The sequence below is a fragment of the Carcharhinus amblyrhynchos genome, chromosome 4 (assembly GCF_965287045.1).
Source record: "Carcharhinus amblyrhynchos chromosome 4, sCarAmb.v2.hapA, whole genome shotgun sequence".
In the NCBI taxonomy this organism is placed as follows: Eukaryota; Metazoa; Chordata; class Chondrichthyes; order Carcharhiniformes; family Carcharhinidae; genus Carcharhinus; species Carcharhinus amblyrhynchos.
Window position 1 is genome coordinate 62,999,573 of NC_137327.1, and position 27,361 is coordinate 63,026,933.

The window sequence follows — 27,361 nt, forward strand, 5'->3', positions numbered from 1 at the left end:
TACCATTTTTGCCAACTCCAATGTGATGCCACCACCAAACATATCTTCCCTCAGTCAGCATTCTGCAGAGACCGTTCTCTCCGGGATAACCTAGTCCAATCCTCCACTATACCCAACATCTCTCCCATCACCCATGACACCTTTCCATATAATCGCAGAAGGTCTAACACCTGCCCCTTTACCTCTTCTATGCTTATCTTTCAAAGTCCAAAGCACGCATTCCAGGTTAAGCAGCGTTTCGCTTGCACCTCTTTCACTTTGGTCAATTGCACTTGCTGCTCCCAGTGTGGTCTCCTCTGTATCGGAGAAACCAAACGTAGACTGGGTGATCTCTTTGCTGAGCACTTTCAGTCTGTGCACAAGCAGGACACTGACCTTAATGTTGTTTGCCACTTTAACATACAATCCTGCTCCCATGCCCACATGTCCATCCTTGACCTGCTGCAATGTTCCACTGAAGCTCAACACAAACTGGAGGAACAGCTTCTTATCTTCCAGCTAGGCACATTGCACCCTTCCAGTCTCAATATCAAATTCAACAACTTCAGATGATTCGTTCTACCCTACCTTGAGCCTTTTGTTTTTGTTTTATTACCGACCCTTCACTCTCCCCCTTTTTTATCCCCTTGTTCCTTACTTTTTCTTCCCCTTTACTTCACCTTTCCTGTTTTTTCTAAATTTTATCTCTCTCCCACCTATTCCTCCCCTCCCCCCACATCTTCATCTTTCTCAGCTTATCCTCTGATTTCAGCTTCTCTGCCGTTTGGCCATTCACACCTTTTATTCTCTCTATGGGCTGTCATTAGCAGCCTTTCCCCTTGTTTCTGTGGCTGTGACTCATGTTTCATACCCTCACTCTACAATAGAAATATCTCTCACTCCCTATGCCTTCTACCTTTGACAAAGGGTCACCTGGACTCTTCTTTCCCTTTACAGATGCTACCAGACCTGCTGAGATTTTCTAGCATTTTCTCTTTTGGTTTCAGTGCTCATCTATGTTGAACAACATTTGGAGAAAGCATTGAGGAGGGCAAGGGTGCAAAATATACACTAGGTGGGAGATTTCAAGTGTGGCTCACCAACAGTACCACTGATCGAGCTGGTCAGGCCCTAAAGCATATAAATGCTAGACTGTGGTTGTAGCAGGTGGTGAGGGAACCAACTGGAAGAAAAACGTGCTTGACCTCATCCTTACCAATTTGCCAGCTGCAGATGCATCTGTCCATGACAGAATCCGTAAGAGTGACCATTGCAAAGTGTTTGTGGAGATGAAGTCCTCCCACCTTCATATTGAGAATAACCTGCAATCACGGCGCTAATCGGGTCAGATTTCAAATAGATCTAGCAACTCAACACTGGGCATCCACAAGACGTTGTGGACCACCAACAACAATAGAACTGTACTCTGACACAACCTGCAACGTCATGGCCCTACATATCCCCCACGCAACTATTACCATCAAACCATGGGATCAACCCTAGTTCAATGGAGAGTGCAGGAGGGCATGCTAGGAGCAGCACCAGACATAGCTAAAACTGAAGTATCAGTTGATGAAGCTATCAAACAGGACCACTTACATGCCATTTTCAGAACGCGTTTGACAAGGTACCTCACAAGAGGTTATTGCAGAAGGTCAGGGGACATGGAGTTGGGGGTAGGGTGTTAGCGTGGATAGAGGATTGGTTGTCAAATAGGAGGCAGAGAGTGGGGGTCAATGGGTGCTATTCGGATTGGCGGATGGTGACTAGTGGAGTGCCCCAGGGGTCGGTGCTGGGGCCTCAGCTATTTACCATTTATATAGATGATCTGGAGGAGAGAACCGAGTGTAGGGTGTCGAAATTTGCTGATGACACCAAGATTGGTGGAAAGGCAAATTGTGCGGAGGGTGTGGAGAGTCTACAGAAGGATCTAGATAGGCTGGGCGAATGGGCCAGGAAATGGCAAATGGAATTTAATGTTGGCAAGTGCGAGGTGGTCCACTTTGGTAGGAATAATGGTAGGAAGGATTATTACTTAAGTGGCGAAAAACTGCAGCAGGCGACGGTGCAGAGGGACCTCGGGGTCCTTGTGCATGAGTCGCAAAAACCCAGCTTGCAGGTGCAGCAGGTGGTCAGGAAGGCGAATGGGATGCTGGCCTTCATAGCGAGGGGGATTGAATATAAAAGTAGGGAGGTCTTGCTGCGGCTGTATAGGGCATTGGTGAGGCTGCAGCTGGAGTACTGTGTGCAGTTTTGGGCGCCGTACTTACGCAAGGATATTTTGGCCTTGGAGGGAGTGCAGAGGAGGTTTACTAGGCTGATGCTGGAGTTGAGGGGGTTGAGCTATGAGGAGAGGCTGAATAAACTAGGCTTGTACTCGTTAGAGTTTAGAAGAATGAGGGGAGATCTCATTGAGACGTATAAGATGATGAATGGGATGGATAGGATAGAGGTGGAGAGACTCTTCCCGATCAGAAAGGATAGTAGGACTAGGGGGCACAGCCTCAAGATACAGGGGAGGCGGTTTAGAACGGAGTTGAGGAGGAACTTCTTCACTCAAAGGGTGGTGAATCTCTGGAATTCTCTGCCCGTTGAAGTGGTGGAGGCTACCTCGCTAAATATTTTTAAGACGCGGGTTGATGGGTTTTTGATAAGAGAGGGGATTAAGGGTTATGGGGAGAGGGCGGGAATGTGGAACTGAGCCACAACAGATCAGCCATGATCTTATTGAACGGCGGGACAGGCTCGAAGGGCTAGATGGCCTACTCCTGCTCCTATTTCTTATGTTCTTATGTTCAAACAGCATAACAGCAAGTGATAGTCAGAACTAAGTGATCCCACAGCCAATAGATCAGATCCAAGCTCTGCAGTTCTGCAACACCCCATTGTGAATGGTGGTGGACAATTAAGCAATTCACTGGAAGAGGAGGCTCCACAAAGCCCATCCTCAGTAATGGAGGAGCCCAGCACGTCTGTGGAAAGGAAAAAGCTGAAGGATTCACAGCAATCTTCAGTCAGAAATGCCAAGTAAATGATCCATCTTGGCCTTCTCCAGTGGACCTCAGGATCACAGATGCTAGTCTCCAGCCAATTCAGTTTACTCCATATGATACAGGTACTGGTATTGCAAAAGCAATGAGTCCTGACAACATTCTGGCAATAGCACTGAAGACGTGGGTTCCAGAATTGGCTGCTCCCCTAGCTAAGCTCTTCCAGTACAGTTTCAACACCTGACAATGTAGAAAATTGCCCACATATACCCTGTACACACAAAGCAGGACAAATCCCACCAAGCCAATTACTGTCCCATCAGTCTACTCTCAATCATCGGTAAAGTGATAGAAGGGATCATCAACAGTGTTTGATTTGATTTGGTTTGATTTATTATTGGGACTACAGTGAAAAATATTGTTTCTTGCGCACTATAAAGCCAAAACATACCGTTCATGGAGTACATAGAGGAGAAGGAAAGAAGAGGGTACAGGATATAGTGTTATAGTCATAGCTAGGGTGTAAGAATGATCAGCTTAATATATGGTAGGTCCATTCAAAAGTCTGATGACAGCAGGGATATAGCTGTTCTTGAGTTGACTGGTACATTATCCCAGACTTTTTTCCCAATGGAAGAAGGTAGAAGAGAGTATGTCCATTGTGCTGGCTGCTGTGCACTGCTAGGAGATTTTTACAGTAACTTTATTGCAGTGTTAATATAAGCCTAGTTGCGACTAATAAATAAACTTTACTTTTCCGAGGCAGCAGGAAGCGTAGACAGAGTCACTGAATGGAAGGCTGTGTTTGCATGGTGGACTGAGCTACATTTACAACCTCTTGTAATTTCTTGTGGTCTTGGTCAGGGCAGGAACCATACCAAGCTGTGATACACCCAGCAAGAATGCTTTCTATGGTGTATCTGTTGTAGCGGACATGCTGCATTTCCTTCATCTCTTGTGAAAATGGAGATGTTGGTAGGCTTTCTTAACTGTACCATCAGAGTGAAGGGACCAGGACAGGTTGTTTGTGATCTGGACACCTAGAAATCTGAAGGTCTTGAACGGGTGGCACAGTGGCATAGTGATTAGCACAACTGCCTCACTGTGCCAGGGACCTGGATTCAATTCAGGCCTTGGGCCACTGTCTGTGTGGTGTTCACACATTCTCCCTGTGTCTGCGTGGGATTGTTGTTGGTGCAGGCTGCTTCTGCACTGTACGGATTCTGTGGTTCTTTGATTTCCATTTCATCACCGTTGACGTAGACAGGGGCATGTCCTTCACTACATTTCCTGAAGTCGATGACAATCTCCTTTGTTTCACTGACATTGAGGGAGAGATTATGGTTGTCGCACCTATCAAGCAGCACCTGCTCAGCAGTAACCTGCTCAATGATGCCCCATTGGGTTTCACCAGGGTCACTCAGCCCCTGACCTCATTACAACCTTGGTTCAAACATGGACAAAAGAGCTGAATTTGAGTGGTGTGGTGAAAGTGATTGCCCTTGACATCGAGGCCGCGTTCGACTGAGTGAGTTGTATCAAGGATTCTTAGCAAAACTAGAATCAATGGGAATTGGGGGGCACGTTCCTCATTGTTTGGAGTCAAACCTGGCACAGAGGAAGATGGTTATGGTTGTGGGGGGTTCAGTCATCTCAGCTCCAATGCACCTCTGCAGGAATCCCTCAGGATAATGTCTTAGGTCCAACCATCTTCAGCTGCTTCTTCAGGACCTTCCTTCCATGATAAGAAGAGATGTGGGGATGTTTGGTGATGATTGCGCAAGGTTCAGCATAATTTACAACTTCTCAGATACTGAAGCAGTCCATGTTCAAATGCAATAAGATCTGGGCAGTATCCAGGCTTGGGCTGACAAATGGCAAGTAACATTTGCGCCAAACAAATGCCAGGCAATGACCATCACAATAAGTGACAATCTAACCACCATCACTTGACATTCAATGGTGCTTCCATCACTGAATCCTCCACTGTCAACGTTCTTGGTGTTACATTGACCAGAATCTTAACTGGAATTGCCACATAAACACAATGGCTACAGGGGCAGATCAGAGGCTAGGAACACTTTAGTGAGTAACTTACCACCTGATTCCCTAAAGTCTGCCCACCATCTACAAGTCACAAGTCAAAAATATGATGCAATACTCCCCACTGGGGTGCAGCTCCAACACTCAAGAAACTTGACACAAGACAAGACAAAGCAGCCCGTTTGATTGGCACTACATTCACAAACATTCACTCCCTTCACCACAGCTACACAGTGTACTGTCTACATGATGCACTGCAGAAATTCACCAAAGATTCTTAGATAGTACCTTCCAAACCGATGACCACTTCCATCTAGAAGGACAAGAGCAGCAGATTCATGGGAACACCACTTACAAGTTACCCTCCGTGCCACCCATTATCTTGACTTGGAGATACATTGCTGTCCCTTCGCAGTCATTGAGTCAAAGTCCTGGAATTTCTTCCCTAACGGCATCATGGGTTTACCCACAGCGCACGGACAGCAGCAGTGCAAGAAGGCAGCTCACCATCACCTTCTCAAGGGCAACTAGGAATGGACAATATATGATGGCTAGCCAGCGAGACCCAGATCCTACGATTGAATTTAAAAAAAATGGATTGGGGAATATACCCCACCATTTCAAAATGGGGAAATGAGGATAATATAAAAAAAACTTTGATTTTATGGACAGGTAGAGATTGGGAAATCAGGGCAGTTTAAATTGACCTTCCACCATCTTCCATGGCCAACAAAATTTAGTCCTAGATGTTTTAATTTGGGAAACTATTGAAATGTCTATTACATTGAAAGTTTGTTTTCCAGATGCCATTTGCCTGAGTTTGTCCTGGATTTTGGATTTGTAATCCTCAGCACCATCAAGATACATATTGTGAAGATTACAAACACAGGCTGTTTGCCGGTATCGTTTTACACTGACCGACATGCTCTTAAAAATACAGGTAAGTTATCTGTTCTGCATGGAGAAGTCATGGTTCAACATTAGATTTGCAGAAAATACATTATAAATTTTAACCTTCCCCTTTTCGTCACAACTTATAAATTGGTGAGATTGTTATCGTAAGTGATGGGGATCAATAGTTAGATCATTAGCACCTGTAGCCGTGTCTTCTCCATATAGAATGGATCACAAAAGCCTGAGGCCTCTGGTACTTCGGATCTGGGAATCTATTGTGCAGCTTATATAGATTTACATAGAACAGTACAGCACAGTACAGGCCCTTCAGCCCTCAATGTTGTGCCGAGCTATGTCTGAACCCAAGATCAAGCTATCCTACTCCCTATCTTTCTGGTGTGTTTCATGTGCCTACCCAACAACTGCTTAAAAGTTCCTAAAGTGTCTGACTCCACTATCACAGCAGGCAGCGCATTCCACACCCCAACCACTGTCTGAGTAAAGCTTCTACCTTGGACATCCCTCCTATATCACCCACCATGAACTTTAAAGTTATGCCCCCTAGTAACAATTACATCCACCCGAGGAAATAGTCTCTGCACGTCCACTCTATCTATTCCCCTCATTATCTTATAATCCTCTATTAAGTCACTTCTCACCCTCCTCCATTCTAAAGAGAAAAGCCCCAGCTCCCTCAATCTTTCCTTATAAGACCTAGCCTCCAAACCAGGTAAATCTTTTCTGCACTGTTTTCAATGCTTCCACATCCTTCTTATAGTGAGATGACCAGAACTACACACAATATTCCAAATGTGGTCTCACCAAGGTTCTCCATAGTTGCAGCACAATCCCATGGCTCTTGAACTCAAACTCCTTTTTCTCCAATGTGTTCAGTGTGGTTGGACAGTATCATAATAAAATATGCACTGCACAGGAGCATTTTCTTTAAAGTTGGGTTATATTGTTACCATGACCTTGGTCCAGCACACATTTAGAGGGCACGTGTTAGAGTTGCAATTGGGGCACGGAGAAGGCTAAGAGAGTGTGGAAGGTTTGAGAGTACTGGGGGCAGGGGCGGGGGTGGGGTGGGGGTGGGGTGGTGGTCGGGGGGGAGGTGGGGTGGTGAGGGCCAGAGGGCTTAACTTTTTAACTGGGAAGAGATCCCGGAGAGCCCAATACTGGCCCAGCCCTATTGTCACCGGTGATCATCTTCCTAGTTCAACAAGCCTGATTCTCTCCCTCCCTTGTCTCCCCAGAGTGAAGATTGTGTATATTGAGACTTTTTAAACTAAGGTGGGTCTGCCAGGTCAGGAAGCTTTCTCACTTGAGCTAAGCACCTTGGCATGAAAATCCAGCTCTAGCTTTGAATTGCTGTAATTCAAACTAACATTAATTTCTGACTATCCAGGCTCATCATGCAGCCTTTTAGAGGCTCAAATTGAATGACTTCAAACATGGACACTCTGTAAACAGTGAACAAATAATGCTGGGCTCTGGTAACCAGAGATGACAATAGTTGAGGATAAATGAATAAATGTCCTACGATGTTCAGTATTTCCTGTTTCTCATTGCATTCATCATGGTTGTTTCCTCACTAAAGTCTGTCCCAGTTCTTGGAGTCCTATAAGACAGGGACAGGATGGTGAATGGGTGATATTGTTCCACCATTAACCTACAATTTAGAAATACAGGAACGTCTCTAGTGAAACACAGAAATAGGCCTTTTGGTCAGCTGATATCTATACTCAAAACACCTTACTTCAATACTAGAACTACAGAACAATTTGATCTTCAGCCAATTTGATTTTGTGTGATGCAAAGAAACAGCTGAAGGTACTGGATACAGCAAAGGTAATGGGTCTGACAACATGCTAGTGGTAATACTTAAGACTTGAGCTTCAAATATAGCTGTGCCCCTTAGCAGTTCCAATACAACTAGAACACTGACATCTTCTCGCAATGTAGAAAATTTGTCAGCTATGTACTGTCCACAAAAATCAGGACATTCCAATCTGCACAATTACAGCCGCATCAGTCCACGCTTAATCATCAACAAAGTGATGGATGGTGCATTGACAGCACTAAAATGCACCACTTACTCAGCAATTCAACACAAATTGAGCATCAACTCATTGATGCTCAATTTGTGTTGCACCAGGTCCACCAGGCTTCAGGCCTAATTATAGTTTTTTAGTCCAAACATGGACAAAAGTGCTAAACTTAAATGGTGAGTTGGCAATAACTGTTCTTAATATCAAAGCAACATTTGAGTAAGCGTAGCACCAAGGATCCTAGCAAAATTGAAGTTAATTGGAATGAGAGGAAAACATTTCCACAGGCTGGTATCATACCTGGCACAAAGGAAAATTATTATGGTTGTCGTACGTATCTGTCCTCCTATCCACTTAGGTACAAAGTAGATGCCAATCTAGTATCTACCAAACACAAGACAGGAGTGTGATAGAATATGCTTCCCTTTACCAGGATGAGTGCAACACCAACAGTTTTCAGAAACCTTGTATCATTTGTCTTTGTCCAGGGCAGATGCGATGGGCTGAAGTGTCTTTTTCTGTGCTGTCTATCTCTATGATTATGTTCAAGCTATATTTTATCTTGACAAGGAATTATACCATCATTCTGTCACTGCCACTGGATCAAAATCCTGGAATTTCCTCCTACACCAAATGGACTGCAATGAATCAAGAAGGCACCTCCCAGCCACATTATCAAGGGCAGTTAATCATAAGCATCAAATGTTGTCCTTGACCATCAAACTATATCCCATGAATTAATAAAAAAGAAAAAAAAATGCAAGTTTCCTGACTGATATTTGATCCAGTTTCCTAGAATCAGATCCAGCATAGAGTCCTCCTTCATTGGGCATGAAATTTAATGACTAAAAAATTCTCCTGAATTCACTTTTGAAACTCTCTACTCTTTGTCCTTTTTACTATTACTATCTCTGTCTGTATTAGGATAATGGATGTTCTATTTTATAACTTTTTTTTGCATCTCATAATTTCTGTGCAACTATTTTCTTCTATGTCTTTACCAGTAGTTGGTAACCTGCAGAATATACCCAGAGAGTAATGGCACCTGTATTGTTTCTTAACTCTAACCAAATAAATTCAGTGTTTCATCCCTCTGGGATGTCTCCTCTCTATAGCACTGTATTAGTCACTTCAATTATTACAGCCATCTCTCAGCCTTTTGTTTCTTCCCTATCTTTCTTATACATTTTATATTCAAACATATTTGGTACTCAAGTCCTGCCCTGTTTTGAACCAGGTCACCACAACATTATATTCCCATGTGTCTATTTGTGTCTGCAGCCCACCAACCTTATTGACCATATTTCATGCAGTTCGACACATGAATGGAAATCAAATTTAGACCTAATTGTACTACCTTATCACCCCTGTTTTGCAGTCCAGTGTTATCTGCTTCTCCCAATCCTTGGTGCACCTTGTTTACCTTACCTGATTCTACATTTTGGCTCCCATCTCCCTTCCAAACCATCTGAAATTGTCATTCAGTTTCCAATCTAGAATTCACTCCTACGTATCTATTATTCGAGATGTAATTAATCAGTGCACCTAGATTAGTATGATAGAATCCCTACAGCCCATCAAGTCTGTACTGACAACAATCCCACCCAGATCCTGTCCCTGTAACCTCATATTTACCCTGCTAATCCCTCTAACCTATGCATCCTGGACACTAAGGGGCAATTTAGCATAGCCAATCAACCTAACCCGCACATCTTTGGACTGATCTCAGAGCATTAGATCTCAGGCTAAAACTCAATCAGAATTTTTCAGTAGCTGGTATGCATTTTGATTGTCCCAGCTACACAAAATTATCTTTGCTTTTGCAGTGCAACTCAGGGAATTTGTAAATTAGAACAAAAATAAAATTCAATGTTTATTAATATGTAAATATTGTTAATTCTAATAATTCTACTTTTTGGATAAATTGCAGATGTGTATGTTTTTCCTGATGTGATTTGTGTTTGTAGGTTTCAGCACTGAGCTACACAGGGTGAAGAATCTGCCCTATTGTGAAACAGAGACTTTTGAAGTACGGTTTGACCCTCTTCAAGCAAAGCTTAGTATTGGATCTGCAGAAGCTTTGATGTCAATACAGGTGCACAAAAAGATTACTCCATTTTTCAAAGATAAGCCCCTTCTACATTTTGAATTAAAACAATGTATTACTTCCTTTATTTCCTCCAGCAACTTTCTTTTCCTGTACAATTCAGAAGTAAATGAAGAACAATTTAATGGGAATGCTGTATCTGTCACTTCTGCAGAAACTTCGCTTTTATAATTTTTTTCCAACGAAATGCACCAAATCGTATCGGTTGGTACCTGAGATTCTTCACACAATGGGGATCCTTGATCTTACTTGCCAATATGGGGAGGGTAATCAAAAGTTGACTCATCTTGACACTTCTCACCCAGTTTTTATTTGGATGGTTGGCAGAAGTCAGGGCAACATCCTTCGCACTTTTGTACAGCTGTTACTTCTGCTTTGGATATTTTTCTGAAAATATTTATAATTTTGGGTGATAAATATCAATGTGATGCTTCCAAATAAAATCTCTTGTTTTCAGTAGGGGAAACTTAATACAAGAAAGCTGGCCAGTTTCAGTTGACTATCGTTATGCTTCTTTCACACTTCAAAAATGGTTTTACAGCCAGCCAACCTGAAAAAGTATCGTCAAAAGATATTAAGCTAGCTGCTGAGAGCGGGAAAATTAGCACTATTATTGGCTGGAATAAATGTGGGATACAAACTGATTACTCAAGGAAGGGTACTGCCTCTTGAGACATCTCCCTGATTAAAATTGAAATGGCAGTCAGCAATGGAACTGATTCAGAACATAGAACACTACAGCACAAACAGGCCCTTCAGCCCACAAGTTGCGCCAATCATATCCATACCTACCAGGCCATAGAGCGATCTGTAACTCCCAATCCCATTAAATCCCATGTACTCATCCAGAAGTCTTTTAAAAGACCCCAGAGAGTTCGCCTCTACCACCACCGACGGCAGCCGATTCCACTCACTCACCACCCTCTGAGTGAAAATCTTACCCCTAACATCTCCTCTGTACTTGCTCCCCAGCATCTTAAACCTGTGTCCTCTCATAGCGACCATTTCATCCCGGGGAAATAATGTCTGAGAATCCACCCTATCTATTCCTCTCAACGTTTTATAAACCTCTATCAGGTCGCCTCTTAACCTTCGTCTCTCCAGGGAGAAGAGACCAAGGTCCCTCAACCTATCTTCATAAGGCATGCCTCCCAATCCAGGCAACATCCTTGTAAATCTCCTCTGCACCCTCTCAAGAGCCTCCACATCCTTCCTGTAGTGAGGTGACCAGAATTGCGCACAGTACTCCAAGTGGGGTCTGACAAGGGTCTTATTGTTGCCTCCCGACTCCTAAACTCAATCCCTCGATTAATGAAGGCCAGTACAGCATACGCCTTCTTGACCACATCCTCCACCTGCAAGGCCGATTTAAGAGTCCTATGGACCCGGACCCCAAGATCCTTCTGCTCCTCAACACTGCTAAGACTCCTACCCTTGATATTGTACTCCTTCATCCCATTGGTCCTGCCAAAATGGACCACAACACATTTATCCGCATTGAGGTCCATCTACCACTTCTCCGCCCAGTCTTGCAACCTATCTATGTCATGCTACAACTTCTGACACCACCAACCTTCGTATCGTCAGCAAACTACTAACCCATCTGTGATGCTTCCAAGTAAAATCTCTTGTTTTCAGTAGGGGAAACTTAATACAAGAAAGCTGGCCAGTTTCAGTTGACTATCGTTATGCTTCTTTCACACTTCAAAAATGGTTTTACAGCCAGCCAACCTGAAAAAGTATCGTCAAAAGATATTAAGCTAGCTGCTAGTTCCTCATCCAGGTCATTTATGAAAATGACAAGCAGCAAGGGTCCTAGAACAGATCCCTGGGGCACGCCACTGGTGACTGACCTCCATGCAGAAAAAGACCCATCCACAACCACTCTCTGCCTTCTGCAGGCAAGCCAGTTCTGCATCCACAAGGCCAAAGCCTCTTGGATCCCATGCCCTCTCACCTTTTCAAGAAGTCTTGCATGGGGGACCATAGCAAACGCCTTGCTGAAGTCCATGTAAACCACGTCCACCGCTCTTCTTTTGTCAATGTGTTCAGTCACATTTTCAAAGAACTCAACTAGGCTCGTAAGGCATGACCTGCCCTTGATGAAGCTGTGCTGACTATTTCTGATCATTCTAAACTTCTCTAAATGCTCATAAATTCTGTCCCTCAGAATCCTGTACATCAACTTACCAACCACTGAGGTTAGACTCACCAGTCAGTAATTTCCCGGGCTATCCCTGTTCCCTTTCTTGAAAATAGGAACCACATCCGCAATCCTCCAATCCTCAGGAACCTCTCCCGTCTCCATCGACGACGCAAAGATCATCGCCAGGGGCTCTGCAATCACTTCCCTCGCCTCCCACAGTAACCTGGGGTACATCCCATCCTGTCCCAGCGACTTATCTATCTTGATAGAATTTAAAAGTTCCAACACGTTCTCTTTCATACACCAAAATTTTATACACCAAAAATAACTGCTGTAACTCACAAGTGTACTTAAATGTATTTATCTCAAACATTACTTGTTTGCAGTACCCAGTGTACTCTCTAGGTTCTGGCCCTGATATCAACAGTTGAAAGTTGCATTTCTCGATGCCAGTCAGCCACAACAAAAAGCCCTTCCAACTGAAGGATGAAGAGAAAAAGCTGGATGTGAGACAAAACCAAAGGCAGGGATATCTGGTATGGGTGCTACTGTGCAGATCATGCTGTTTTTTTATTTGTTAATGGGATATGGGAGTCACTGGACAGACCAGCATTTATTGCCCATTCTTAGTTGCCACTTGAGGAGGGTACATTGTCTGGAGTCACATGTAGGCCAGACTAGGTAAAGATGGCAGTTTAGTGAATCAGATGGGTTTTTACAACAATTGACAACGATTTCATGGTCATCATTAGACCCCTAATTCCAGATATTTTATTGAATTAAGCTCTCATCATCTGCAGTACCAGGATTTGAACCTGGATCCCCAGAGCAGTGTTGTGTCTTTAGATTACTGGTCCAGTGACAATACCAATATGTCACCACCACCTCAGCTCTCACTGTCATCTGTTTTTTACCACAATAAAGTACAGTAACAGCATCCTTCCTTCCCCTTCCTCTCCAGACTTTACTTTCAACATCTGTGAAGAAACAAATCTCCGACTTAAATGCACTGGAATTGAAACTATAACTTTCTATCTCTGGCAGATTACCCTACGGTTTGGTCATTAGAATTGTGAGAAATATAGATGCATAACTCAAAGCTCGAACTGGACATTACTGTCTTAACTACCATTAATTGTGGCATATATGTCAACTCAGAGTATATGGAAACCCCATTTCTCCAGCCCCAAGACTCGTGTCTCACATTCTTAGCACAGAAGATGATTACCAATGCATCTCACCCCCATCCCTGAACTTTTCAGTCACAGTGTGCTATATTTACATTAGCAGTCTATTTCAGTTTTTCATCCCACAAAATGCATATTTTACTGAACTGTACCTGACAACTGGGCACAAGGATCAAGTAAGTGATAGAAGCTGTGTTGTGAAGATGTGTGGGAGTTTAAGACACACCCACTTTTTGTATCGGATCCTGATAACAATGCAAAAAGGCGACAACCTATATCAATGCTGACAGTTTGCTTTGGAATCTGCATATAAGTTGACCCTGGTTTGGGACAGTGATGGGGAGCATTCTTCTTTGTTCAATCAAGGAATATGGTGTCACTGGCCAGGCGAGCATTCATGGCCTATCCTTAATTGTCCTTGAGCTGCCTTCTTGAACTGCTGCAATTCATGTGCTGTAAGGACATCTACAGTGCTGTTAGGGATGGAATTCTAGGATTTTGACCCAATGGCAGTGAAGGAACAACAATTAATTTACAAGTCATAATGGTGAATGGCTTAGAGGAGAATTTGCAGGTGATGGTGTTCCCAGGTATCTGCTGACCTCCTTTTACATGGTAGTGGACCTCAGTTTAGAAGATGCTGTCCAAGTTCCTGCAGTGCACCTTGTAGACAATACACACTACTGCCACTGTGAGCCAGTAATGGAGGGAGTGAATATTTGTGAATGGATGTCAATCAAGCAGACTGCTTTGTCCTCTTTGGTGTTGACCTTCTTGAATGTTGTTGGAGCTGCATTCGTCCAGGCAAGTGGAGAGTATTCCATCACACTCCTGACTTGTGCCTTGTAGATGGTGGAATTAGGAGTTAGGAAGTGAGTTACTAACAGCAGGATTCCTAGCTTCTGATCTGCTCTTGTAGCTACAGTATTTATATGGCTAGTCTAGTTCAGTTTCTGGTCAATGGTAAATCCCAAGATGTTGCTGGGGGAATTTAGTGATGGTAGTGCCTTTGAATGTCAAGGGACGATAGTTCAAGCCTCTCTTGTTGGAAATGGTCATTATCTGCCGCTTCTGTGGCATAAATGTTACTTGCCACTTTTCAGCCCAAGCCAGGATATTGTCCATGTCTTGTTCCATTTAGATGTGGACTACTTCACTATCTGAAGAGTCGTAAATGGCTCTGAATGTTATGCAGTTATAATCAAATATACCCACTTGTGATGGAAGGAATGTTATTGAGGAAGCACGTGCCAATTGTTGGACTTAGGACACTGCTCTGAGGAGGAACTCCCGCAGTGATGTCCTGGAGCTTAGATAATGGCCCTCCCACAACCACAACCACCTTCCCTTGAATGAGTTCAATCAGCAGAAAATTTCCCCACTGATTTCCATTGACCCTAGTTTTGCTAGGTCTCCTTGACACCATCCTTGATCAAATAGTGCCTTGATATCAAGGGCAGTCAATCTCACTAGACCTCTGGAAATCAACTCTTTTGTCCATGCTTGAATCAAAGTTGTGATGAGGTCAGGAGCTGAGTAACCCCAGTGAAACCAAATCTGAGCGTGAATAGGTTATTGCGAAGAAAGTGCCATTAAATCAGCTAATGTTCTGGGGTCCTGAGTTTGAATCCCGCAACAACAGATGGTTGAATTTGAATTCAATAAAAAAATCTGGAATTAAGAATCTACTGATGACCATGAAACCATTGTCGATTGTCGAAAAAAGCCATCTTGTTCCCTAATGTCCATTAGGGCCATCCTTACACAGTCTGGCCTACATGTGAATGCAGAGCTACAGCAATGTTATTAACTCTCAACTACCTTCCAAGGTTAGGTAAGGATGGGCAACAGATGCTGGCCAGCCAGCGACACGCATGTCCCACAAGTGAATAATGAAAAAAAAGTTTGATATCACTGTTGATTACCCTTTCCATCACTTTACTGATGATCGACAGTGGAGTGATGGAGCGGTAATTTACCCAGGTATTTCCTGTCTTTTGTGTGCAGGATATGCTTGGGTGATTTTCCACATTGCCGGGCAGATGCCAGTGTTGTAGCTTTACTGGAACAGCCTAACTAGGGGCATGGCAAGGCCTGGACCACACAATTGTTGTACTATTGTCAGTACCTATAGCCTTTGTATATCTGGTGAATTCAGCAGTTTCTTGATATCATGTAGAGTGAATTGGATTAGCTGAGGCCAGGCATCTGTGAGGCTGGGGACCTCCAGAGAAGGCTAGGATGGATCATTCACTCTGCACTCTCAGCACAAAGAAAGCATTCTTTCTAGTTGTATCATAGCATGGTATGAGAAGCAGCCAGCATAATCAATGACTCCATGTATCCTGGACATGCTCTCTTCTACCTTCTTCCGTTAGGAAAAAGATATAAAAGTCTGAGATCACGTACCAGCTGACTCAAAAACAGCTGTCATCAGGTTTTTGAATGGATGTACCTCGCGTTAAGTTGATCTTTCTCTACTCCTTAGCTATGGGTGTAATTCTACATTCTCCTTCTCTATGTATGGTATGCCTTGTCTGTATAGTGCACAAAAAACAATACTTTTCACTGTATATGAATACATGTGACAATAATAAATCAAATCAAAAATCGCTTCTGATTAAAGATTGTTGAGAATGCCTTTTGCACTAATGTACTGGGCTCCTACATCATTGAGGATGGGGATATTTGTGGAACCTCCTCCTCTAGTGAATTGTTTAATTGTCTACCATAATTCACGACTGGATGTGGCAGTACTGCAGAACTTAGATCTGATCATTGGTTATGGAATTGCTTAGCTCTGTCTATTACTTGCTGCTTAGGGTGTTTGGCACTCAAGTAGGCCTGTGCTCTAGCTTCATCAAATTGAAACCACATTTTTAGGTATGCCTGAAGTTGCTCCTGGTGTGTCCTCCTCCTTCCTTCATTGAATCAGGGTTGATCCCCTGGCTTGATGATAATGGTATAGCAGGGAATATGTCAGGCTATGAGTTTGCAGATTGTGGTTGAGTACAATGTTGCTGCTGCTGATGAGCCACAGCGTCTCATGAATGCCCAGTGACAGATGCATCTGAACCAGACAGTTTGGTGAACATGAGGTCAAGCATGTTTTCTCTTTTGCTTTCCTTACCACCTATCATAGACCAGTCTAGCAACTATGTCCTTTCGGACTTGATGAGCTCAGTAGTGCTGTCAAGCCAGTCTTTATGATGGACGTTGAAGTCCCCACCAAAAGTATGTTCTGTGCCCTTGCTCAAAGTGGTATTCAGCATGAATGGGTACTGAGGGAAGGCGGAATGTGCCTCACCCATGTTTTACCCAATGCCAAGAGATGTGATGGAGTACAGATGTTGAGGACTCTCAGGGAACCTCCTCCCAACTGTATACCATTTTGCCGCACCTCTGCTGGGTCTGTTCTGCTGATGACAGGACAGATGATGTTGGTATCTGGGACATTATAAGGTACAATTCTGTGATTATAACTACGCCAGGTTGTTGCTTGCCTCGTCTTTGAGACAGCTCTCCCAACTTTGGCACCAAATGTTAGCAGATATTTGCAGCATCAACAGGTTTGCTGTTGTCATTTCTGGTGCCTAGGCTGACGCCAGGTGGTCCGCCTATAGGCCTTTGTAGCAGTTGGAAACAACTGAGTGGCTTGCTCTGCCACTTCAGAGGGAAGTTAAGTGTCAACCACATTGCTGTGTGGCTGGCATCACATGCAGGCAAGTCTTTTGTCAGGATGACAGATTTCCTTACCTGAAAGACGTTAGGGAACAACATGAGGTTTTATGACAATTGACAATGGTCATCATTATACTTTGACTTCAAAATTTTTATAGCTCCTGTCTTTACAGGACAGAAAACTGCAGTGAGAGTGAAAATCACTACCAATTATTCTGACCAGTTTTCTGCTCTTGCTTGTGTACTTGTCATGGAAAATGTACACATTTAATGATGATCAACCAAAGATTGCATTTTCAATCCTTTACACCTGGATATCTAATTTTGTTAATTTTCTCCCCAGCACCTCTGTTGGATGTCTTAGCTGCTCTTGGGTTTTCAGTTTTATCAGTGAAACTTGATATGGTACTTTGTCCATGACATAATTCCTCATACGTAAATAATATTTGCAGGCAACTTTGTCATTTAGGACATCACACCAGAGTCTGGTCCTATCTTCACTTGTGAATTATGTACATTTGTCTACCAATAGATCTTAGTAGGTACTGATCAGCTGTTGAAAACCAAGCCAATTTCTGCCTGCCTAACTGAAGCTGCTTGTAGCACTCCCTCGGTCTCTCCCAGTTTTACAAAAGAAATCCCTGTTTTTAAGAGTTGCATCACTGTTAATTTCGATGTTGGCCAAATTGATTAGAAGAATACATTTAGAAAAGAATAAGGGATAATAAGATATTTGCAAGTGAAAAGTGTCTTTGATGGATTCAAGTTCAGTGGGGGGGTGAAGCAAAACAGGAAGAAGGTAGCTGATCTGTGCTAGCAATCGTTTTGGTTGTACCTCTCATGTTTTGTTTAGGTTGTTGGTGGGCCCACAGTTGAAGTCATTCTGCGTGCTACAGTGACTATGCCAGGCTTGACTGTCTCCAACAACCAACTAGACTTTGGCACCGTGCAGTGTGGGCATTGTCGAGTTATGACTATCCAACTCCACAACCATCTGGATGTTACCTGTGAATGGTTTTTCAATGATACCAGCGTTGTGAAAGAAAAGGTGAAAAAACATTTATCTATTTCACAGTATTATGCAAATATTAAATAGTCATAAAGGCCACATGCAGGGGAATCCAAAACTACAGGGCATAAATATAAATGCAGTTAGACAATAAATGCATCAAGGAACTAAGGAGAAAGTTCTTTATCCAAATAGCGATGTGAATGTGTAGCTCACTACCACATGGAATTGTTGCGGTTACTACATAGAAGAATCTCAGGACAAAATATATCTGGGAGAACCAAGGAGAAAGTAAAAGTGTGGGAGAAGGATTTTTTTCAATTGTTTCATTGGATATGGGCTTCACTGATTGGGCCAGCATTTCTTGCCCATCACTACTTGCCCTTGAGGGGGCTATTAAGAGTCAACCAAGTTGTGGTGGATCTGGAGTCACGTGTAGGCAATTACTCAATTCAAATTTCATTACAGTGGAATTTGATCCTGAGTCCTTAGAGTCCCACTATACCACTGCCTCTTGTGACACTAAAATATTTATAGGATTAAGAATAAATATGTTGAGCCAAATAGCCTTTTTTGTTGCTGTTAAAGTCCATGTAAAATGAATTTTATTGATCTGTTGTTTGCCACACTATTCTCACAACTTTGAATTTTGTGATTTAAACAGCTTGATAAATATGTTCCCCTGTACCTGCGGTCCAAACGACGAAAGGAGTTGAAGCAACCGTCCTATGTGTTTCGCATGCTGCCTGCTTGTGGAGTGCTGGATGTTGGGGCAAGAATGAATGTGCAGTTAACATTCATTCCTGATGAAGAGGTGAGTTTTTCAAAAGTGAATAAAACTAAAATACCAGCTTTAAAGTTGAATTTCTAAATCTGTTTCTGTTAGATAATGTATCAGTGTGGCAAGTTTCTGCTCACAGTGCAGTCAGTGAGGAACAGCTCAGTGCTTCCCAAAGAACAGCAAGGGAGAGAAGCCACCTTGCACATGGAAAGGGTGGGTACCACTCTTCAACAGGAACCCACAATTGTTCCTGCTAACTTAAAACTGCTGTTTTCATAAAGTTCCAGGACAAACCTGTAATGATTCATCCACTGAGCATCCACAGTGACATATGGGACATAGAGGAATGGGGAGAAAGCTGGTTGGACATACATTAACTAGCTTTTTCTCGCACCTTAGAATCAAAGAAAGATAGAACACAGAAGGAGGCTATTCAGCTCATTATGCCTGTGCTGGATCTTTGAAAGAGCTGTCCAATTAGTGATACTCCCCTTGCTCTTTTCTCCTAGCTCTGCAAATTCATTTTTGAAGTTTACTATTGAATCAGCTCCCATTGCCGTTTCAGATAGTGCATTCAGGTCATAACTCTCTGCAGAATAGAAATTCTCCCCTTTTCCCTGCTGATACTTTTGTCAGTTACCCTAAACCTTGTGAACTCATTACCAACACTCCTTCAAGTGGAAATAGAGTCAAAATTCTGTAACTCCCTAGGGAGTTCCTACAACACATGGAAGACAGTAGTTCAAGAACTCAGGATGTTACTATTTGCTCAAGGGTAATTTGGGATGGGAAACAAATGCTGACCAGGCCAGTGACATCCATATCCCATGAACAAAGTTAAAAAAAAAGTTTCTCATTATTTACTTTTAAAACTCTTCATATAAAGTTAAAAGTTAAAGTTTATTTATTAGAAACAAGTAGACTTACATTCACACTGCAACAAAGTTATTGTGAAAATCCCCTAGTCGCCACACTGTTCGAGTACACTGAGGGAGAATTTAGCATGGTCAATCCACCTAACCTGCACATCTTTGGGCAGTGGGAGAAAATCAGAGCACCTGGAGGAAACCCACGCAGACACAGGGGGAATGTGTAAATACTACATAAACAGTGACCCAAGCCGGGAATCGAATCTGGGCCCCTGGCACTGTGAGGCAGTAGTGCTAACCATTGTGCCACTGTGCCATTCCTATATATCTATTGAATATATCAATTTATATCTTGAATATTAACATCATAAAATCCGACAGTGCAGAAGAAGGCCATTGGGCCAATCGAGTTTCAGTGCATTTTACCCAGGCCCTATCCCGGTAACCATGTATTTACCCCATGAATCCCCTCCCTATAAATATTGGGTCACTAAGGGGCAATTTAGCATGGCCAATCACTAACATGCACATCTTTGGACTGTGGGAGGAAACCAGAACACCCAGAGGAAACCTACACAGACACGACAAGAATGTGCAAACTCCACATAGTCACCCAAGGCCAGAATTGAGTCTGGGTCCCTGGTGCTGTAAAGCCGCAGAGCTAAGCACTGTGCCACCCAATGTTGGGCTACATGTAATTATGTGATTGAAAGGTTTTATGAATGAAATATAGCTAAATATTACCATTTATTATAAGATGAGACTTGACAATGAGTATTTTTATAATCAACAGAAACTTTATAACCATCGGCTGATGTTGACCTTTGCACAGAGCAGTAACCAAGTGCTGATTATGGCCAAGGGCAAAGGACAGGAGCCTCGTCTCGAATTTTCTACAACTTCATTGGAACTGGGTCCACTTTTACCTTACAGTGGAGAAGTGGAGGGGATTGTGATTGTGAAGAATCCCTGCAACTTCCCCATTGAATTCTATTCGGTGGAGTTTGATGACAAGTACTTGGAGGAAGAAAAGGTTTCTGGAGAGCTCTCAATTGTAGAGTTACTTTGCGGTGCAGGGGTAGATTTACATCTTCATTGACGAGGTGGTAAACTAGTGGAGTGGCTCACCCGTGCCTTATGGAATGCACCGTACTTTCATTCCATTGATTTAATCAGGGCTGAGCTCCAGCTCAATCACCAGCCCCAATCCTATCTCAACTCTCAGTTCCAATCCCAGTCCCATCTCCAGCTCGAACCACAGTCCCAAATCCAACTCCATACAAACATGTGAATTTGGAACAAGAATAGGCCATTAGGCCCCATGAGCTTGCACCTCTGTTCATTAAGGTCATGGCTGATGCCTAGCCTTGCCCAGCCCTTTCTTCGACCAACTGGAGGACTTCAATGGTCTCCAGTCCCACTAGCGAGACATCACACCAGATCCCCTTTGGTGGGGACTGCACATGATCCTAATTGGTGAGGACCTCAATTGGTGAGCAAAGAAGTGCAAGTGACCCTGTTTGCCAGTGTCCAGGATTCACAAATGATATTTAAATTAGATAATAAGTATTGAAATAGGCACAATGCTGATTTCACCAGTAAAACAGGGCTAGTTAAATTAAAAGCGGAGGAATTTAGAGTAGCTAAGAGCAGTGGGCGAGAAGAGGATTGGGAAAGGTTTAAATGTCAACAAAGATTGACAAAGAAGTTGATAAAGGAGGGTAGGAGAAGCTATGAAGCTGGGCTAGCGCTTAATATAAAAAAGGATAGCAAGAGTTTTTATAAATATATAAAAAGGAAGAGGCTGGCTAGGGTGAACGTTGGTCCTTTAGAGGATGAGAAAGGGGACCTAGTGGTAGGGGATGGGGATATGGCTAAGGTATTGAATAACTTTTTTGTTTCTGTCTTCACGGAGGAGGACGTGAATAATTTGCCGGGTGTTAGCGATGGAAAGGTGGTAGGACTGGAGGGTCTTAATGACATTACTGTTACTAGAGAGGTGGTGCTCGACAGACTGGAGGGGCTGATTGTGGACAAGTCCCCAGGACCGGATGGAATGCATCCGAGGGTTCTGAAAGAAATGGCGGAGGTTATAGTGGATGCCTTGGTGGTTATTTTCCAGACGTCGCTGGATTCCGGGGAAGTGCCGGAAGATTGGAAAACGGCTAATGTTACGCCGTTGTTTAAGAAGGGTGCCAGGCAAAAGGCAGGGAATTATAGGCCGGTTAGTTTAACGTCTGTGGTAGGTAAAATGTTGGAATCCGTCATTAAGGAGGAAATTGCGAGGCATCTTGAAGGGAATTGCTTGATAGGGCAGACGCAACACGGTTTCATTAAAGGGAAGTCGTGTCTGACAAATTTACTGGAGTTCTATGAGGATGTGTCTAGGGCAGTGGATAGAGGAGAGCCGGTGGATGTGGTCTTTCTGGATTTTCAGAAGGCGTTTGACAAGGTACCTCACAAGAGGTTATTGCAGAAGGTCAGGGGACATGGAGTTGGGGGTAGGGTGTTAGCGTGGATAGAGGATTGGTTGTCAAATAGGAGGCAGAGAGTGGGGGTCAATGGGTGCTATTCGGATTGGCGGTTGGTGACTAGTGGGGTGCCCCAGGGGTCGGTGCTGGGGCCTCAGCTATTTACCATTTATATAGATGATCTGGAGGAGGGAACCGAGTGCAGGGTGTCGAAATTTGCTGATGACACCAAGATTGGGGGAAAGGCAAATTGTGCGGAGGGTGTGGAGAGTCTGCAGAAGGATCTAGATAGGCTGGGCGAATGGGCCAGGAAATGGCAAATGGAATTTAATGTTGGCAAGTGTGAGGTGGTCCACTTTGGTAGGAAGAATGGTAGGAAGGACTATTACTTACGTGGCGAAAAACTGCAGCAGGCGACGGTGCAGAGGGACCTCGGGGTCCTTGTGCATGAGTCGCAAAAACCCAGCTTGCAGGTGCAGCAGGTGGTCAGGAAGGCGAATGGGATGCTGGCCTTCATAGCGAAGGGGATTGAATATAAAAGTAGGGAGGTCTTGCTGCAGCTGTATAGGGCATTGGTGAGGCCGCAGCTGGAGTACTGTGTGCAGTTTTGGGCACCGTACTTACGCAAGGATATTTTGGCCCTGGAGGGAGTGCAAAGGAGGTTTACTAGGCTGATACCGGAGTTGAGGGGATTGAGCTATGAGGAGAGGCTGAATAAACTAGGCTTGTACTCGTTAGAGTTTAGAAGAATGAGGGGAGATCTCATTGAGACGTATAAGATGATGAATGGGATGGATAGGATAGAGGTGGAGAGACTCTTCCCGCTCAAAAAAGACAGTAGGACTAGGGGGCACAGCCTCAAGATAAAGGGGAGGCGGTTTAGAACGGAGTTGAGGAGGAACTTCTTCACTCAAAGGGTGGTGAATCTCTGGAATTCTCTGCCCGTTGAAGTGGTGGAGGCTGCCTCGCTAAATATTTTTAAGAAGCAGGTTGATGGGTTCTTGATAAGAGAGGGGATTAAGGGTTATGGGGAGAGGGCGGGAAAGTGGAACTGAGCCACGACAGATCAGCCATGATCTTATTGAATGGCGGGGCAGGCTCGAAGGGCTAGATGGCCTACTCCTGCTCCTATTTCTTATGTTCTTATGTACATCGCGACAGGCGAGAAACTGGGTGCAAACCTGATTTTTCACCTCTCGCCTGATCTTACTGGTTCGCCATGCCGATCAGCTAGTGTGAAGAGCTGGTAATATCGACCCCATGGTTTCACCAATGCCCTGTAGAATTGTAGCAAACATTCCTACTTTTATATACTATTCCCCTTGCAATAAATGCCAATATTCCATTTGCCTTTCTCATCATTTGCTGTATCTGCATGTCAACCATTTGTGATTTTTGTACCAGGACACTCAAATCCTTCTGTATCTCAGCCTCTGTAATCTCTTTCCATTTAAATAATATGTTGCTTTTCTCTTCTTGCTGCGAAAATGGTCATGTTCATGTTTTCCCATATTATACTCCATCTGTCAAATTAACCTGTTTATGTCCCTTTGCAGACTCCTCTTGCCCTCTTCACTGCTTACTCTCTTACTTATCTTTGTGTCATCAGCAAATTTAGCAACCATCCATTTGATTCCTTCATCCAACTTATTGATAGAAATTTTAAATAGCTGAATCCCCAGCACTGATCTCTGTGGCACTCCAGTCACCACATTTTGCAAAATTGAAAATGATCTGTTTATACTTCTTTCTTTGGCAAGATTGTCTCTGATATTGGCAAATTCTTATTTCAAGTGGGAAAATTAGCACTGAGCCATATAGTGCAGGCCTCTGTGCAAGAAAAAAGTAGTCATGATGTGGGTATGCCGGCGTTGGACTGGCGTAAACACAGTAAAAAGTCTGACAACACCAGGTTTTAGTCCAACCTATTTACTTGATAATATTCTCACTAGCTTTCGAGGGGACAGCCTCTTCGTCAGGTGAATGGAGAGTTCTGGCCAGAACTCTCCATTCACCTGACGAAGAGGCTGTCCCCTCGAAAGCTAGTGAGAATATTATCAAATAAATAGGTTGGACTAAAACCTGATGTTGTCAGACTTTTTACCAAGAAAAAAGTAGGCATGGGTTTCATGATGTATTGCAGGAGTGGCCTCATATCGCCCGCCCTGCCATCATCTCAGTGCTTTGATGATTCGGGTGCCATATTTAAAGACCATCCTGGAATACACCAGGAAACATTCTTCACCCAGGTGCACACCTTAGAACCAACCTGGCATCACCCTTACATCCTGCCCCTGCAACCCCACTGAACCCCTGCCTGCCTTTTTGCCTGAGTTCAGAAGTAAGTGCAGCGAGTGTTGGACTTACCTCTGAGCTCCCCTTGGAGTACTGCTCGCCAGATACATGCCTTCTGAGACCAGTTGTGCATTGCAGTGTTCTGAGATCACACTGGTGTGGATGCATTATTTGACGCAGGGGAATGATTTTGGTGTCTGATAATGATATGCTAATTTATTACAGCGACGTTCCCGATGTTGATCAGTGGAAAATGCGGCCCACAACTCACGAGGAAGGGAGCTTTTATGGCGTGAAACATGATTCAGGCATTCTCACGATATTTCCCATTCTCACCACCAAACCTGCCTCATGTGAATGGTAGAGAAAAATCCCAACCCCTGTTTCCTGTTAGCTAACCAATATTCTATCCATGCTAACATATTACCACCTCACCATGAGCTCTTATATTACATCGTAACCTTTGATGTGGCACCTTGACAAATGCCTTCTGGAAATCCAAGTACAACATATCCACGCATTCCCGTTTGTCTGTCTAGCTTGTTACTTTCTCAAAGAACTCCAATAAATTAGTCAAACATAATTTCCTTTTCACAAAACCATGTTGACTCTGCCTGATTGCATTCAGATTTTCTAAGTGCTCCTCTAATCTTCGTAATAATAAATTCCAGCAATTTTTCCATTTCAGGTGTTAGGCTAACTGGCTTGCAGTTTCCTGTTTTCTGTCTCTTGAATAGAGGTTTCACATTCATTATTTTTCAATCTGATGGGACCTTGCTAGTATCTAAGGAATTTTGGAAAACAAGCACCGGTGCATCCACTTCTCAGTAGCCAGTCCTTTTATGACTCTAGAATGAAATCCATCAAGACCACTGGATTTGTCAGCTTTTAATTCTAATAATTTCCTTGGTGCCTTTCCCTGATGACTGTAATAGTTTTAAATTTCTCCCTTCCTTGCATTTCCTGATTCACAATTATTCCTAAAATGTTATTTGTATCTTCTGCAGTGAAGACAGATGCAAAATATCTGTTTAACTCCTTTGCCTTTTTCTTATTTTCGATTATTAATTCTCTAGACACATTCTCTGCTTTATACTTTTCCTTCTGAAATACTTATATAGACTCTTACTTTTTTTTTACATTTCTAGCTAACTTTCTCTCATAATTTCTCCTTATTAACCTTTTTGATATTCTTTGCTGTTTTTTATATTCTATTCAATCTTCTGACGAGCCATTTTTCTTTGAGGAATTATATGCTTTTCCTTTCAATTTGGTTCCATCTTTAACTTCCTTAGTTAGCCACAGATAGTATGTCCTTCCCTTAGAGTATCTTTTCTGATTATTGTGAAATATCTCCTTAAATATCTGCCACTGCATTTGTACTGATCTATTCCTTAATCTAATTTTCCAGTTCATTATAGTCAGGTGCCCCAGTGCCAACCCCAAGCCCCAGTTCTCCCCCCCAATCCCAGTCTCAATCCCAGTTCTGATCTTGCCCACAGCCTGGTCCGTAATCCCAGCCAATTTTGATCCCATTTCTGATCCCACTTGACTCAGAGGCCATGCTCATCTCATATACAAACATGTATTAGCCAGCAAATATCATTAAACTGTGATCAGAACATTTGGAGGTGCTGAGGTTAATCATTGCTCCTCTGGCTGAGGTCAGTTCACAAAAGAAATCCATATTGAATGCTATGCTCGATTGCCCATTTAAACACGGAGTCACTGAGTCTACAATATGATTTCAAGAGTGCCATTTTTATGCTCCTGCTCTGTTTTAGATTTTAGATTTATTGTAATTTTATCTGTAATTAAAACAAGAGAGAGAGGCAGCACAAAACATTTAAGATTAAGTGTGACCTTATCTGTGCACACTTTCCTATTACATTGGTTTGGTCTAGAAACCTTGGCTCCCAGTAGCTACTAAGTCTGTAGAGTAGCCTTTCCTGTTATCAATTTCATCATGTATTTTTCCTTTACACGTCCATTTGTCAACATTAAATGTCAAGGATTTCAAAAATGCTAAATCTTTCTGAGAAACAGATTGAGTGATTTTGGTTTGGAAGAATGCTAAAAGATGACCTCAAAAGAGTGGGGATAGGAAGCCACTAAATTTGGAGTAGGATTTCAAAGGAGATTGAGAAGGTGATTGTGGACCAGGAAGGTCTATATTTTGTCAATGCATCTGCTCTGAAGTTAGAATAAAATCAAGGTGAATAAATGTCTTTGCTGCTTGGAGGTGGTGAAAATGGTGAAGTAGCACAGTGATTGTTACAGCGGGTAGGCTGTCAGCATTGCTGCTCTAGGCTTTGTTTGGCTACCTTTTGGAAATATGTCCTCCAATCCCTGGGAAGATCCGAGTAAGTTTGAAAGCATCCACATCCAGAGATATCATTTAAAGCTGGACGTTACAAACAACTAATTCTGAAGGATGCACTGGCCACCAAAAATTCTGATGTGGTTTTACATTGGCAAGGTTATTAGCCAAGGAAACTTTGTTAGATGTAATGAGATTTACTCAAATCCATTCATTTGCGCAGCAAAAATCTACTGTTAATGTCTGAACTCTGCTTTAAGTTAACCTAGAATTTCAATTCATATAAATGAATAATACTTCAAAGTAAATAAATCCATTACTAGGGCCTTAAACGTGAATAATTGTGATGTTATGTTATAAGCCACTGGCTTTTGACTGTATATTTGGTCCTTGGAGGATGAGAAGGATGCAGGCTGCATCAAGGTGACAATATTGGAAATTTCAGTACTGTGACTTATCTTAATGTTACCATTCACTTCGCTGTCTGAAATTTTCTTTATCATTACTCTTATGATTCGGCCTGCCAAAATTCCGTGCA

The 27,361-nt window shown here is 43.0% G+C and overlaps 1 protein-coding gene across 1 annotated transcript in view; it reads left to right on the forward strand.

Moving 5' to 3' along the window:
- hydin (HYDIN axonemal central pair apparatus protein) overlaps positions 1–27,361 on the forward strand; it is a 1,114,396-nt gene that overhangs the window by 659,486 nt on the left and 427,549 nt on the right. The window contains exons 32-36 of the mRNA XM_080187991.1: positions 5,816–5,952; positions 9,925–10,052; positions 17,932–18,126; positions 18,752–18,901; positions 20,531–20,770. Of these exons, the coding sequence (XP_080044117.1) occupies positions 5,816–5,952; positions 9,925–10,052; positions 17,932–18,126; positions 18,752–18,901; positions 20,531–20,770 (850 nt within the window). The remainder of the gene's footprint in view (positions 1–5,815; positions 5,953–9,924; positions 10,053–17,931; positions 18,127–18,751; positions 18,902–20,530; positions 20,771–27,361) is intronic.